The sequence below is a fragment of the Oncorhynchus keta genome, chromosome 35, assembly GCF_023373465.1.
Source record: "Oncorhynchus keta strain PuntledgeMale-10-30-2019 chromosome 35, Oket_V2, whole genome shotgun sequence".
Lineage (NCBI taxonomy): Eukaryota > Metazoa > Chordata > Actinopteri > Salmoniformes > Salmonidae > Oncorhynchus > Oncorhynchus keta.
Window position 1 is genome coordinate 29,158,661 of NC_068455.1, and position 15,019 is coordinate 29,173,679.

At 45.4% G+C, this 15,019-nt stretch overlaps 1 protein-coding gene across 3 annotated transcripts in view; it reads right to left on the reverse strand.

Moving 5' to 3' along the window:
• LOC118368267 (kinesin-like protein KIF26A) overlaps positions 1 to 15,019 on the reverse strand; it is a 99,187-nt gene that overhangs the window by 23,172 nt on the left and 60,996 nt on the right. The window contains exon 1 of one of the 3 annotated variants that reach the window (XM_035752242.2): positions 2,744 to 2,960. The exons of the other annotated variants lie outside the window; for them this stretch is intronic. Coding sequence (XP_035608135.1) covers positions 2,744 to 2,760 — 17 coding nt within the window. The 5' untranslated portion in view covers positions 2,761 to 2,960. Of the gene's footprint in view, positions 1 to 2,743; positions 2,961 to 15,019 lie in introns of those variants that run through there. 3 annotated transcript variants of the gene reach the window in all.

Below are 15,019 nucleotides of genomic sequence, written 5' to 3' on the forward strand. Positions count from 1 at the left end.
CGGAGGCGGAGAGTGAGCACTGGAGAAGAATAGATTGGCCAGCTGAGTGAGACGCACGCATTCCTTTCAGTCTTAACTCTTGCTGCTCGCAAGACAGTGCCAATATCTGACTGCAACTCTACCAGCTCTGTAACAGTCAGCCACACTTATAACAGCCAGTGATATGGCACCACTGTGTATCAGTTACCACCAAACTTCATCTTTAAAGTCAAGGTCAGAGTAAAGGAATACGCACAGGAAATTCAATGCATTGAATGCTTTTCAGTCACACAGTTAAGAATCAGAGATGCAAGAGACAAAGAAGCCGTTGTCAATAAGAGGGAGAGCGTGACAGAGAGAAATAAAGATGGTATGAGTGATGAAAAGAGGAGAAATGTGAAGAGGGAGGGTTACAGCTAGCGAGAGAGAGACAGTTCATGTGTGTCTCTCTCAGTGAGAGGCTGTAGCCTGAGAGCCCAGCATCCTGAGCTCATTAGTCCTGTTCTGGGCTCCTTCGGACAGGGTGGGCTGCTGCCAAAATATACCCCTCTCTACCCCCTGGAGTGACAGCCACACCCCTCCCCACCTTGCCCCCTCCCCAGTACAGCACGCCCCATGCAGCGACAGCTCAAGAGCACAATCAGGGAACACACCGCTGGCTGATGGAATAATTATTGCATCCAAGAGGGTTACAGGAGGAGGCTCTCCCCAGGGACCAGCCTGTGTATGATAGTATGAGGAAGAGAGTGTGAGGGAGAAAATGAGATGGAATAGATGAATGCGAGATGGTAAAAAATAAAGAGAAACTCGGCACATACAGTGTGTGTGTGCCATTTGGTGTGTTTGTGCTTGTGTACATGTCAGTCTGCACATTTCAGTCTGCACATGTATGAAAGAGAGGCTGCATTACACATTCATTGTTCAACAGAAAGTCTCTCTCTCTCTCTCTCTCTCAGATGAGTCACATTGAGATGCGATTGTAGAGATGCAAGGAATCTGCCAACATGACAAAGGCACACAGCAACAAACAGTAAAATACAATTAACATTCGGATAGGAGTCATAGGTTCCCTTTTTCCCCCTGTCCCTCTGGGAGCCCATACGGCATTGCAGGGTATGCCTGTAACCTTGAGGGTTAAAGCCAGTCACACAATGAGAAGAAAAGGCACGTGTGTCTGCTTGAAAGGCGAGAGAGTCAGGTTTGTATTCTGCTGTTCTGTCAGAGCCACTCAATGGGTGATAAGCAATAACAGTGAGCGCTCGCCTCTGTAACAACGCACACACACCCTAATGGAGAAATTAATTGCTTGTCACATGGCTTTCCCTCTCTTTCTATTTCCCTCTCACCTTCAATGGAACATGTGCAGAGAGGAGAGGCTCAGATTCCCTCACACACTACAGCTTGCCCACCTGTTCAACACACATCTCCATACTAATGAAGGCATTTCAGTACACACACCGTGGGTCTGAATGCATGCTCAAACACATGAACTGCATTTCAGTACACACACCGTGGGTCTGAATGCATGCTCAAACACATTAACTGCATTTCAGTGCACACACCGTGGGTCTGAATGCATGCTCAAACACATGAACTGCATTTCAGTACACACACCGTGGGTCTGAATGCATGCTCAAACACATTAACTGCATTTCAGTGCACACACCGTGGGTCTGAATGCATGCTCAAACACATTAACTGCATTTCAGTACACACACCGTGGGTCTGAATGCATGATCAAACACATTAACTGCATTTCAGTACACACCGTGGGTCTGAATGCATGATCAAACACATTAACTGCATTTCAGTACACACACCGTGGGTCTGAATGCATGCTCAAACACATTAACTGCATTTCAGTATACACACTGTGGGTCTGAATGCATGCTCAAACACATTAACTGCATTTCAGTACACACACCGTGGGTCTGAATGCATGCTCAAACACATTAACTGCATTTCAGTACACACACCTTGGGTCTGAATGCATGCTCAAACACATTAACTGCATTTCAGTACACACACCGTGGGTCTGAATGCATGCTCAAACACATTAACTGCATTTCAGTACACACACCTTGGGTCTGAATGCATGCTCAAACACATTAACTGCATTTCAGTACACACACCTTGGGTCTGAATGCATGCTCAAACACATTAACTGCATTTCAGTATACACACCGTGGGTCTGAATGCATGCTCAAACACATTAACTGCATTTCAGTACACACACCGTGGGTCTGAATGCATGCTCAAACACATTAACTGCATTTCAGTATACACACTGTGGGTCTGAATGCATGCTCAAACACATTAACTGCATTTCAGTACACACACCTTGGGTCTGAATGCATGCTCAAACACATTAACTGCATTTCAGTACACACACCGTGGGTCTGAATGCATGCTCAAACACATTAACTGCATTTCAGTACACACACCTTGGGTCTGAATGCATGCTCAAACACATTAACTGCATTTCAGTACACACACCGTGGGTCTGAATTCATGCTCAAACACATTAACTGCACTTCAGCGCAACACAGAAGAGGGAAGAGAGATTCTGCAAGTTAGAGGGTTATCAAGCAATACAGCACTGTAAGTAGGAAGCAAACAACCAGCTTCAGTCGCTCTCAAATATTTTCTACAACATGCATGTCAAATTATGAAGGTTTAGTTAAAATACTACATTGTATTTGGCCACTATTGGACAATTTAATAAAAAGACAGTAGAAAAGACAGAGAGATAGAGAGTACTTACAGCTCTTTCCAATCCATTATCTAGTTAGTTGTCATAGTCAAAGAGCGCAAAAGTGTTCAAGCTCAACTTTAGGGTCCAAGTCTCCATTTCCAAGGTTCTCCATTACTTTAGCATGAGAGAAGTAGAAAGAGGCGGGGCCGATCCCTTGCTGGGGCAAAAGGGGGGTCCTTTTTACTCTGATCACAATTATCGAGGGTTCCACTTGATTTCACAACGGTTTGTAAGGAGCAAAGGGGACAGGGTGAGAACCAACGTCATCCTAGCTGACTAGGAGAGGGGGGCGATAGTAAAGAGGTCCCAGTGAGGAGGTCCAGGGGGTCCAGACAGGTGTTCAGGTTGAAGCGAGAGGAGAAGGCAGAGAAGAAGAGATCAGAGGGGAGATAAGCACCTCTCTGTACTCTGTACATATTCCAGTGAAACAAACACCTGTTCTGTGTCCGCGTCTGTGTTCTGTGTCCACGCCTCTCCAAAGTTCAGTCTCAGTTCAGAGATCCAATACCTCCAATTGAAGCAGATTCTCCAGCACTTTGACAAGATGCTCTTACTCCTATCTCTCTAATTCACTCTCTCATATTCTGCCCTCTTCTCTTTCAGCCTCTCCTTTTCTGCCCTCTTCTCTTTCAGCCTCTCCTTTTCTGCCCTCTTCTCTTTCAGCCTCTCCTTTTCTGCCCTCTTCTCTTTCAGCCTCTCCTTTTCTGCCCTCTTCTCTTTCAGCCTCTCCTTTTCTGCCCTCTTCTCTTTCAGCCTCTCCTTTTCTGCCCTCTTCTCTTTCAGCCTCTCCTTTTCTGCCCTCTTCTCTTTCAGCCTCTCCTTTTCTGCCCTCTTCTTTCAGCCTTTCATTTTCAGTCCTTTTCTCTTTCAGCCTCTCCTTTTTCTTCCCTTTCACTTCTCTCCTCACTCTTCATCCAACTGGTTTGTGTTTATTTCTTCCCTCTGTTACTCCCTCCCATCCATGCTGTTACATCTCTGCCGTGTGGCTGTAGCAGGGAGTCCTGGTGGCTGTGTCCTTCCCTGTGCCCCGTGCCTCTGGTTGTGGGGATAAGGGAGCAGTCAGCAGTCAGAGACATCCAGGAGGGGGAGAGAGAACCAGTGTGGATCCTGAGCTAGGGGGGCTTCAGGGGAATGGGGAGAATTCCTACTCCCGTTCCGGCTCTCAATCCTGCTCCTGCTGCCGGAGAAATGCTGGCAGCTGTCCTGCCGTGTCTCTCTCTCCTTTCCCCTCTCTCTCTCTCTCTCTCTCGCTCTCTCTTCTCAGCCCAGCCCCTTTTCTCTCCGACAGCCATACGAGGTGTCAGCACTCTACTGCTGGCTGCTCACGGTGTTATCGGCAAGTGCTCTCGCTCTCTTTCTCCACACACTGACACGAGCGTGTGCGTACACACACACACACACACACACACACACACACACACACACACACACACACACACACACACACACACACACACACACACACACACACACACTTCATGCATAAATGAACGCTCTCTACTTTTGCCTATCCAAGACTTCAAACAGATTTGGTTAGTATGCCTACAGCACATGCATGTGTGTGCCTGTCTGTCTGTGTATTTTTGTTTTACTATCCTTGTGGGCACCAGAAGTCCTCACAAGGATAGTAAAACAAGGACAATTCAGACACAAGGAAAAATGCTATTTTAGGTTTAGAGTTACAATTACGGTTAGGCTTACAATTAAAGTTGGGGTTAGGGGTTACGGTTAGGTTTAGATGTTTGGGTTCGGTATAGTTTTAGGGTTAGGGTTTTGGGGTTACGGTTAGGCTTAAGTTTAGGGTTATGGTTAGGTTAGGTTAAGGGTTAAGGTTAGATTTAGGGAAAATAGGATTTTGGATGGAAATCAATTATTTGGTCCACACAAGGGTAGCAATACAAAACTGTGTGTGTGTGTGTGTGTGTGTGTGTTTCTTTGTTTTTAGCTGAGAATGTAGTTAGTTAGATGAATGAGATAATGTCATTAATTATAAGGAGTGACACATAGATAAGAAGCGAGATACTTAAGTGTGTGAAGACGGATAGACCATTGAATCAGATGCTGGCTGAGCGATGCTTTGACTCAATGGAAAGAAGGAGGGGAGGAGGACAGACAATGAACAGATGAGAGGCAGATTTATGCTGGGCAGACAGAGACAGAGAGGACACTCAATCTGGCCAAGGGGAAAAGGGGGAAAGCAGTGTGTATGACTGGGCGAAGCTAGTATGACAGTGGCCTGTATTTCCATGACTGCCAATTTACCAGAAGGTAAAAGCTCTCCTCTGGTCTTGTTTAAAAGTCAGTCTGATTTCCACACCATTAGGGTGAGCAGAGTGGCTCTGCAATTCAGCAGACAAATACAGTCACTACAGAGCTTTCCCACTGACACACTGCCCCATCTGAGCTCCAATGGATTCTGGAGGCAATAAAACAATCTACACGATCCCCCATAATGTAAACTAAAATCAGTATAGAGTGACTTAGTTCACATATGATACCTTGGATGTTTTTGAAGGGCAGTGATATGGAAAACCTCACCGACCCCTGGCCACCTCCTACCTACAGATCCACTGACCCCCTTCAGAACAAGACTGACAGCGATCAAACCTAATGTGGGCATTGGTCATCGTGACAACTTTGGTGAGGGGAGAGGCGTGGACATAGAACAGGTGTTTGTTTCACTGGAATATGTGAAATGTCAACCACTTGAAGAATTGGGGAATCCCTACTGTTGACCAATCACCGACAAAAGGGTGTAGACTTCGTCTACCGACCTCGGCTTGCCTCGAGAAAAATTGTTGTGCGCACAAACAGCCGAAAAGCCCTTGCCGAAGACCAAAACGTTGTCATAATATATGCATACGGACTCCTTTAAACCCATTGGGATCAGGCTCGGTGTGGTTTCATGTGTACATCAAAACAGGGTAACTATAGGGTGTCACCATTGGGCCAAACTCTCCATACAGCCTCTCAACGTCACCCTCTGTACAGACCCTTTGGACAGATAACGACTATAATATATAGAAATGAGCCAAGGTAAGATAAATGCAAGAACAGCACTGGCAGCCCAAATAAAGGCTCTGCTAGACTTTTGTTAATGATAGAATGGACATCTACATTTGGGGCTGGCCTGTAGCAGAGGGGGGGGGGGTCTGCTGCTTTCAAAGCTTCACAGTTTGGCCTGTTGTCAATAATCTCTCTGAATCCCTTTTCACGCTTTGTCAAATTAGCAAGAGAAATTCCACTGGCCTGGAGAGTCATTAGTTGGCGCACCCATTAGCTTGTTTGTGCAAATGTGTCTCTGTTCCTCAGCCCAGCTCCAAAGCTCTTTAGGTAGCAGGACCTTTTCCAGCCTAATTACCATGTTGGCTCCATTTACAATCCCTGACATTTTCTTTCTCTGGTTTCCCCTCTTTTCTCACCAGACAAGATAACGGTGCTCTGGCCATTCATGCACGGATCAGATCACTGGGGCTGATTTCAGACTGCATTAACCCCTCCAGTGTGGGTCTGCCTTCTCTGGTGATTAGCGGCAACCAAGCTCCTGTCTGTCTGAATGGACCGTACATGTAAAACACACTGATAACAACCACATCACAATGAACCCCCCTCAATGCAGTAGCAGACCTGCTGGAGTCTGTCTCTCCTGCTCTCAACAGGTAAGACTAGAGGTTAATAGTTATAGGTTTGTAATGGATTAAAGGAATGGCCAAAACAGTGTCTTACGTGTAGCAAACAAAGAAGTGCCACATCAGCATATGTGTTCAGTATTGATTGACCTCTAGGTTTCTTCCTAGGTTCCTGCCTTTCTATGGAGTTATTCCTAACCACTGTGCTTCTACATCTGCATTGCTTGCTGTTCTGTATCAGCACTTTCTGACATCTGGTGATTTAAAAAGGGCTTTATAAATACATTGGATTTGATTGCATGCATGTGTTTGTCAATCAGCAATGGTGTGTTTTGATTAAAGGAACCATCAATAGGATTTCTCCCTGGAGCTCAGATCTGGTGTATACATAATCCTATTGATGGGCTGACCTTGACATGGACTCCCATGGTGCCATAAGTGTGAGAGAAGCATACTATATATGCATGTTGTTTGAAGTCCTATGTACGGTGACTCAACTGTAGGGGAGAAACAGAGGGTTTGTTGGACTGCTGTTTTATATCACCACATTTGGGCACCAAAACAAGGCCAATCGTCCACCTCTACAGAACACTGACAGTGTTGAGGACATCAACAGCACCTCGCCAAAAATTATGTTGGAGTAAACAACATCTGCATCTCTGCAGTGGCCTGGATTGGCCGGAGACACAGACACACAGACACACAGACACACAGACAGACAGACAGACCATTGCTAAGCCTCTCTCTGATTAAGCCGAGATGACATCAGGACAGGCTTGGGCAGGGGACTGGACATAGAGATGATAAATAATAATATGAATAATACATGGGACTTAGTGTATAGCGCTTTTCATGGACACAAAGTCACTTTACAATTATAGAAATTAAAAAGAAAACAACAAAACAGTCTGTCACACCCTGATCTGTTTCACCTGTCTTTGTGCTCGTCTCCACCCCCTCCAGGTGTCGCCCATCTTCCCCATTATCCCCAGTGTATTTTTTATTTATTTTTTTGTCAAGCCAACCAGCGTTTTTCCCCTTGCTCCAGTCTGTTTCTAGTTCCTGTTTTCTAGTTTTCCTGGTTTTGACCATTCTGCCTGCCCTGACCCTGAGCCTGCCTGCCATTCTGTACCTTGTACCTTGTCACACCACACTGGATTATTGCCTGCCCTGACTCTGAGCCTGCCTGCCGTTCTGTACCTTGTCACACCACACTGGATTATTGACCTCTGCCTGCCCTGACCCTGAGACTGCCTGCTGTTCTGTACCTTTTGGACTCTGATCGGGATTACGGACCTCTGCCTGGCCTTGGCCTGTTGTTTTGCCTGCCCCCTGTTCTAGTAATAAACTTTTGTTACTTCGACATTGTCTGCATCTGGGTCTTCCCTGAAATGTGATTGAGACAAAACAAAACATCTTGAGCTTGAGTTGATGCTGGAGACTAGTGAGTTGCAGTAGTAAAGACAGAAGGCGATGTATGATGTAATAGTGTAGCCCTGGCCTGGCAGCAGGAAGGCACGTGCACCAGATCAAAATGTACTATCAGGGCCACTGGGTAGATCATTAAGAACAGGGAAAAAACAGTCACACACAAAGCTTTTCACCACAGGGAATAGAGGTAGGTAGCTATATCTCAGTGGACCAGAGACCCCATCTAAGTTCCCATGAATCCCCGGTTCCACTGAGGGATAGTTTCTCCTGATGTATGTTGGGTGATGTACAGTGGGGCAAAAAAGTATTTAGTCAGCCATCAATTGTGCAAGTTCTCCCACTGAAAAAGATGAGAGGCCTGTAATTTTAATCATAGGTAGGTACACTTCAACTATGACAGACAAAATAAGAAAATCACATTGTAGGATTTTTAATGAATTTATTTGCAAATTATGGTGGAAAATAAGTATTTGGTCAATAACAAAAGTTTCTCAATACTTTGTTATATACCCTTTGTTGGCAATGACAGAGGTCAAACGTTTTCTGTAAGTCTTCACGAGGTTTTCACACACTGTTGCTGGTATTTTGGCCCCTTCCTCCATGCAGATCTCCTCTAGAGCAGTGATGTTTTGGGGCTGTTGCTGAGAAACACGGACTTTCAACTCCCTCCAAAGATGTTCTATGGGGTTGAGAACTGGAGACTGGCTAGGCCACTCCAGGACCTTGAAATGCTTCTTACGAAGCCACTCCTTCGTTGCCCGGGCGGTGTGTTCGGGATCATTGTCATGCTGAAAGACCCAGCCACGTTTCATCTTCAATGCCCTTGCTGATGGAAGGAGGTTTTCACTCAAAATCTCACGATTACGGCCCCATTCTTACGGCCCCATTCATTCTTTCCTTTACTCGGATCAGTCGTCCTGGTCCCTTTGCAGAAAAACAGCCCCAAAGCATGATGTTTCCACCCCCATGCTTCACAGTAGGTATGGTGTTCTTTGGATGCAACTCGGCATTCTTTGTCCTCCAAACACAACGAGTTGAGTTTTTACCAAAAAGTTCTATTTTGGTTTCATCTGACCATATGACATTCTCCCAATCTTCTTCTGGATCATCCAAATGCTCTCTAGCAAACTTCAGACGGGCCTGGACATGTACTGGCTTAAGCAGGGGGACACGTCTGGCACTGCAGGATTTGAGTCCCTGGCGGCATAGTGTGTTACTGATTGTAGGCTTTGTTACTTTGGTCCCAGCGCTCTGTGGTTCTGGGATTTTTACTCACCGTTCTTGTGATCATTTTGACCCCACGGGTTGAGATCTTGCGTGGAGCCCCAGATCGAGGGAGACTATCAGTGGTCTTGTATGTCTTCCATTTCCTAATAATTGCTCCCACAGTTGATTTCTTCAAACCAAGCTACTTACCTATTGCAGATTCAGTCTTCCCAGCCTGGTGCAGGTCTACAATTATGTTTCTGGTGTCCTTTGACAGCTCTTTGGTCTTGGCCATAGTGGAGTTTGGAGTGTGACTGTTTGAGGTTGTGGACAGGTGTCTTTTATACTGATAACAATTTCAAACAGGTGCCATTAATACAGGTAACGAGTGGAGGACAGAGGAGCCTCTTAAAGAAGAAGTTACAGGTCTGTGAGAGCCAGACATCTTGCTTGTTTGTAGGTGACCAAATACTTATTTTCCACCATAATTTGCAAATAAATTCATTAAAAGTCCTACAATGTGATTTTCTGGATTTTTTTACTTCTTATTTTGTCTGTCATAGTTGAAGTTTTCCATATGATGAAAATTACAGGCCTCTCTCGTTTTTTTAAGTGGGAGAACTTGCACATTTGGTGGCTGACTAAATACTTTTTTGCCCCACTGTATATATACATGCATTAGCCCCAACACTGACTACATGTGGAGTGTATAGAGTGGAGGTCATTCAGAGTGGGCTCTTAAATAACCTGTGTCAATGTGGGAAAATGGCTGCTTATACAGTGTGGAGGGGTCTAGTGTTACCTGGGCCCCATGGGGGGGAGGAGAGTGGGCTCTGCATGTCCACTTCTCAAACTGGAGCTGTGGAATGACAAGGCTGACGTGTGTCACGACTTCCGCCGAAGTTGGCTCCCCTGCCTGTTCGGGTGGTGCTCGGCGGTCGTCGTCGCCGTCCTACTAGCCACTACCGATCCCTTTTTCGTTTGTCTGTTGGTTTTGTCTTATTAGTTTCACCTGTGTTTATTTTGGTTTAATTAGCTTCCCTATATGTAGTAGTTTGACCCGCCCTTGTTTTGTGCGGGATTGTCTTAATGTTACGTGTGTGCATGTTAGGTAGTGGTGTATTTTATTTTCTTTACTTGGCACCCTGTGGTTTTGGGTTGTCTTGTATAGTATCATGCGTCCTGTATTTTGTTGGGCTTATTATTTTGGTGTGCAAGAGTAAAGCACTTCAACTCAGTTACTCTCTCTCTCTGCATCTGATTCCTGCACCCACCTAGTCCTGCGTGACAACGTGTGATATCAGTGTGTCACCCATGGTTTAGTCTGGCTGTGAGCTCTGCCTCCTCTTTAGCTGGGATGTTAGGGGGCAGTATTTTCTTTTTTGGAAAAAAAACATTCCCGTTTTAAACAGGATATTTTGTCAGGACAAGATGCTAGAATATGCATATAATTGACAGCTTTGGATAGAAAACACTAACGTTTCCAAAACTGTAAAGATATTGTCTGTGAGTATAACAGAACTGATGTTGCAGGCGAAAGCCTGAGAAAAATCCAATCCGGAAGTGCCCCAGGTTTTGAAAGCGCTGCGTTCCAATGACTCCCTATATGGCTGTGAATGTACCAACAACGAGCTTATGCTTTCTACGTATTCCCCAAGGTGTCTACAGCATTGTGACGTAATTTTACACATTTCTGTTGAAGAATAGCCGTATGGGGGCACATTGTGTAAGTGGTCACATGATGGCGCCGAGAGAGATTCTCGCGTAAAGTGCAGAGGTAGCCATTACTCCAATTGGTCCTAGAGAAAAAGGAATTGTCCCGACAGATATATTATCGAAGTGATATTAGAAAAACACCTTGAGGATGGATTTTAAATGTTTGCCATGTTTCTGTCGATATTATGGAGCTAATTTGGAATATTTGTCGGTGTTGTGGTGACCGCAATTTCCGGGCAATTTCTCAGCCAAACATGAAGAACAAACGGAGCTAACTTTGGCTGTTTACCTGGGAGTCTCGTGAGTGAAAAAATCCAAAGTTCATCAAAGGTAAACGATTTAATTTGATTGCTTTTCTGATTTCCGTGACAAGTTTGGCTGCTGCTAGCAAGGCATAATGCTATGCTAGCCTATGATAAACTTACACAAATGCTTGTCTAGCTTTGGCTGTAAAGCATATTTTGAAAATATGAGATGACAGGGTGATTAACAAAAGGCTAAGCTGTGTTCCAATATATTTCACTTGTGATTTTCATGAATAGGAAGATTTTCTAGGAAGATTTATGTCCGTTGCGTTATGCTAATTAGTGTCAGATGATGATAACGGTCCCGTTCACGGGCTGGGCGTCACTACAGGTTAACCTCAGTGAAATCTACCAGGATAAACGTTCCTCTGGTGTCTCTCAACCTTTCTCTATTCTCTACATAACCTCATCTCACTAAATGCAACTCATGCCTAAAACCGCAACTCATCACAGAAAATTCAAAGAATGTTGTTCAAAGAGCATTTAGACCACAGACAATGGGGCCCTGAATATTTTTGCATATTTGCTTGTTTTATAGTATTGGCAATAACTTCTAGTTTCTCATCTCTGTTTTTCACCCTGTCCTTATTTGTTCCTGTCTTTCATCCATATTCAGGTTCACTTCAACAAACCAACTCAAAGGGATGGCGACTCTAGTTCAATATCTACTTGGTCACTATAGAAGAGTGTGTCTCTCCAGTCATCTTTCTGCAGAACATTAAAATGGAGGAGAAAACAGGCTTATCTCACTGTCCGTCAAAATCTTATCAATCTTAAGCCTCTACCTCTTAACTGACTTCCGTCCAGGAGGAAGTGGACAAATACCTCTAGGCTAGGATTTATTGAGTTTCTATAAAGCCTAACCAGAAATAGATAGATGAATCCCTGGCAGGCCAACCAGGCAGCTATGAATGTGATGTCTTGTAACCTGACCAATAACCTGCTTACATCGTTACAAACGCACTGGACTGAAGCTTTGGAGAAAAGCCTTTTGTTCCAACAGGATGTCCAACATGCTCTTTGTGTCGACACGCTGGCTGGCCTTGGACACAGAATACCAAATGGGGCATCATTTGTATGCTGACTGCCCAAGGCTGCGGGTATCTTTGCTGCACTGATCTCTGGTCAATTAGCCAAGCAGAATCCACACACATACAAAGATCTCCAGTACAGGGTATATTCAGTCCTACACAGTCCACATACAGTCCTACAGTACAGGGTACATTCAGTCCTACACAGTCCACAGACAGTCCTACAGTACAGGGTACATTCAGTCCTACACAGTCCACAGACAGTCCTACAGTACAGGGTACATTCAGTCCTACACAGTCCACTAACTGACCTACAGTAAAGGGTATAGCTGCGCTATAAAGACTGGACTGCTGTCACATCACAGCTCTTGGTTATTCTCTGCTAAAATGCAACGCAAAGCACAGAAACTGTGAAAATATGGTTGATCTATACGACATATAAAGAATATTTCTCTCCCTTTCGCTTGAGTAAAGCAAAAAAGGCACCACTCTGTGTAAAAACACCACAATCTCTCATGATCTCCTTAGCATTCATGTGAAACTCCATGTGGAATGAGGTGGGAAAGGAGCGATTAAGGCGATCGAGATAGAGAACAGACGACCCACAGAAAAAGGGGGAGTAAGGGAGAGACAGGGAGAAAAAAACAGAGTAAGGTAAAGATGGGGAGGAAGGGAAATGACATGGAGAGAAGAGAGCTGACATAGGTGAGAGAGAAATAGACTAGAAAATAGACAGGGACCACAGGAGAGAGAAAGAATGTTTGAGGGGGAGAACGAATGAGAGAGAGGGAGGGAGGGAGACGAGGGTGTGTCTCGGCGGGAGGGGGATAGTGAGTGTGTTTGTGCGGTGGTCTGTACAGCCTGGTCCTCTCTAGGATCACTGAGTTGGCCTGGTGCCAGTGAGGGGCTGTCTGAGAGGAGGTAAATCATTTTCTGCCTGAGAAAGTAACACAGAAAAATTATCATTGGGGCTCCGCCACAGTCAGCTTGGAATTGCTTTATTCCCAAAGTGCACCAAGACGGGAATCCCCTGTCGACCTAAAATACATGGAACAGTTGGAGTCTAAATGGAAAACATTCTAATTAAAATTGCAAAACTCCTAGTTGTGTTTTTTATTTAACTAGTCTAGCCAGTTAAGAAGAAATTCTTATTTACAATGACGGCCTACTTGTAAAGCCCCTCGGCCAAAACCTCCCATTACCCGGACGACGCTGGGCCAATTGTGGGTCACCCTATGGGACTCCCGATCACGGCCGGTTGTGATACCGCCTGGGTGCCTTAAACCAGTGCCTTAAACCGCTGCGCCACTCGGGAGTGTTGCACTGGGCAGAGGTAGACTTTGGCAGTTGCTTTGTATCCACTGAGGGGAAGTTTGTCTTTTTAGGTCCTGGAGTCATTTTGTTGGATACCAGCTCAAGGAATCAAGGTTTATGCCAACAATGCCAATAGAATCAATCCCAATGAATGTAGCATGAAACAGAATCTACAATGCCAAGGTTGACTCCTTAGCGGAGGGAGGGAGTGTTGTTGGAGCTGCAGCCAGGGACCTATAAGGGATGTGTGAGCTGAAACACCTCCCTGCCACAGCTTCCTGTGCCTTTGTGTTTCCTCACTGCCCATAAAGAATTGTGTCCCCAGAAGTCAAGCCCAGAACTCCTACACCCTACAGCCCCCCTCCTTTCCCCAGCTTCCATCCCACTTCGCGCCCATCCAATTGAGAGGTCAAGCACCCCTCCAAGGAGGGTTTAGAGTGGCCACAGGAGGGATTGGAGGGGGTAAAAGTCAATCATTCAATTTGCCTCCTTAATGGTATCCACAAACACGCTGTGCTAATGTGGGCTCTCCAAGCGTCTGCTTAAGCCCAGGTGGGGAAGCCCAAGTAGAGGACTTTAGCTCGGTAGCCTCCATTTGTTATTCTGAGATAGAGGGACCAATTTTTGGCCCCTGGAGGAGAGATCTACAAATCGTTGTCAAAATGTCTTCATACAGTAGGAAAATATATATTCTGCAGATTGACCATAACTGACTTACTAGATAGTCTTACACACCAGGAGAGGAGAGAAGTGTTGGAGGAAAAGGAGAAAATACACCATGCTGATTTGGTGTAAACTGCTGACTTGGTGTAAACTGCTGACTTGGTGTAAACTGCTGACTTGGTGTAAACTGCTGACTTGGTGTAAACTGCTGACTTGGTGTAAACTGCTGACTTGGTGTAAACTGCTGATTTGAACTATTTGGAGAAAATCATATTTTTCCTCTGATTTGATGCAGTGTGTGACAGATTATAATGAAGATATGATCCTCCCTTCTTTCTGGGCTGTAAGCATCCCCACCCCCTACTGCTTACAAAGATTAACAGCTACTTTCATCTCCTGCGGTATATTTTCTACTGCTCCACTGATGCTGTTTCCAGGTACTCCACCACACTGGTATGTTGTCTTCACAGGTTGCAGAGAATGTGGAATAAAATTACACTTCCAACATGTCTTGAGCTGAAACCCACTCGCCCACGTCTTCGCTGAAAGCCTCAAGAGCACATTTGTGCTCAGAGCAACACAGTACTGTAAAGCAGAATGTGCAGTGAATGTGGAATATTCATTCAATACCACGAAGACCACAACATCAAGCTGTCATTGGCTGATACAAGAGAGAGATGGGGAGGGAGAGAAAGACAAGAGAGAGATGGGGAGGGAGAGAAAGACAAGAGAGAGAGGGAGGGGAGAGAGAGGAGAGAAAGACAAGAGAGAGTCGGGGAGGGAGAGAAAGACAAGAGAGAGTCGGGGAGGGAGAGAAAGACAAGAGAGAGTCGGGGAGGGAGGGGAGTCGGGGGAGAGAAAGACGGGGAGGGAGAGAAAGAAGAGAGAGTCGGGGAGGGGAGAGAAAGGGGAGGGAGAGAAAGACAAGAGAGAGTCGGGGAGGGAGAGAAAGACAAGAGAGAGATGGGGAGGGAGAGAAAGACAAGAGAG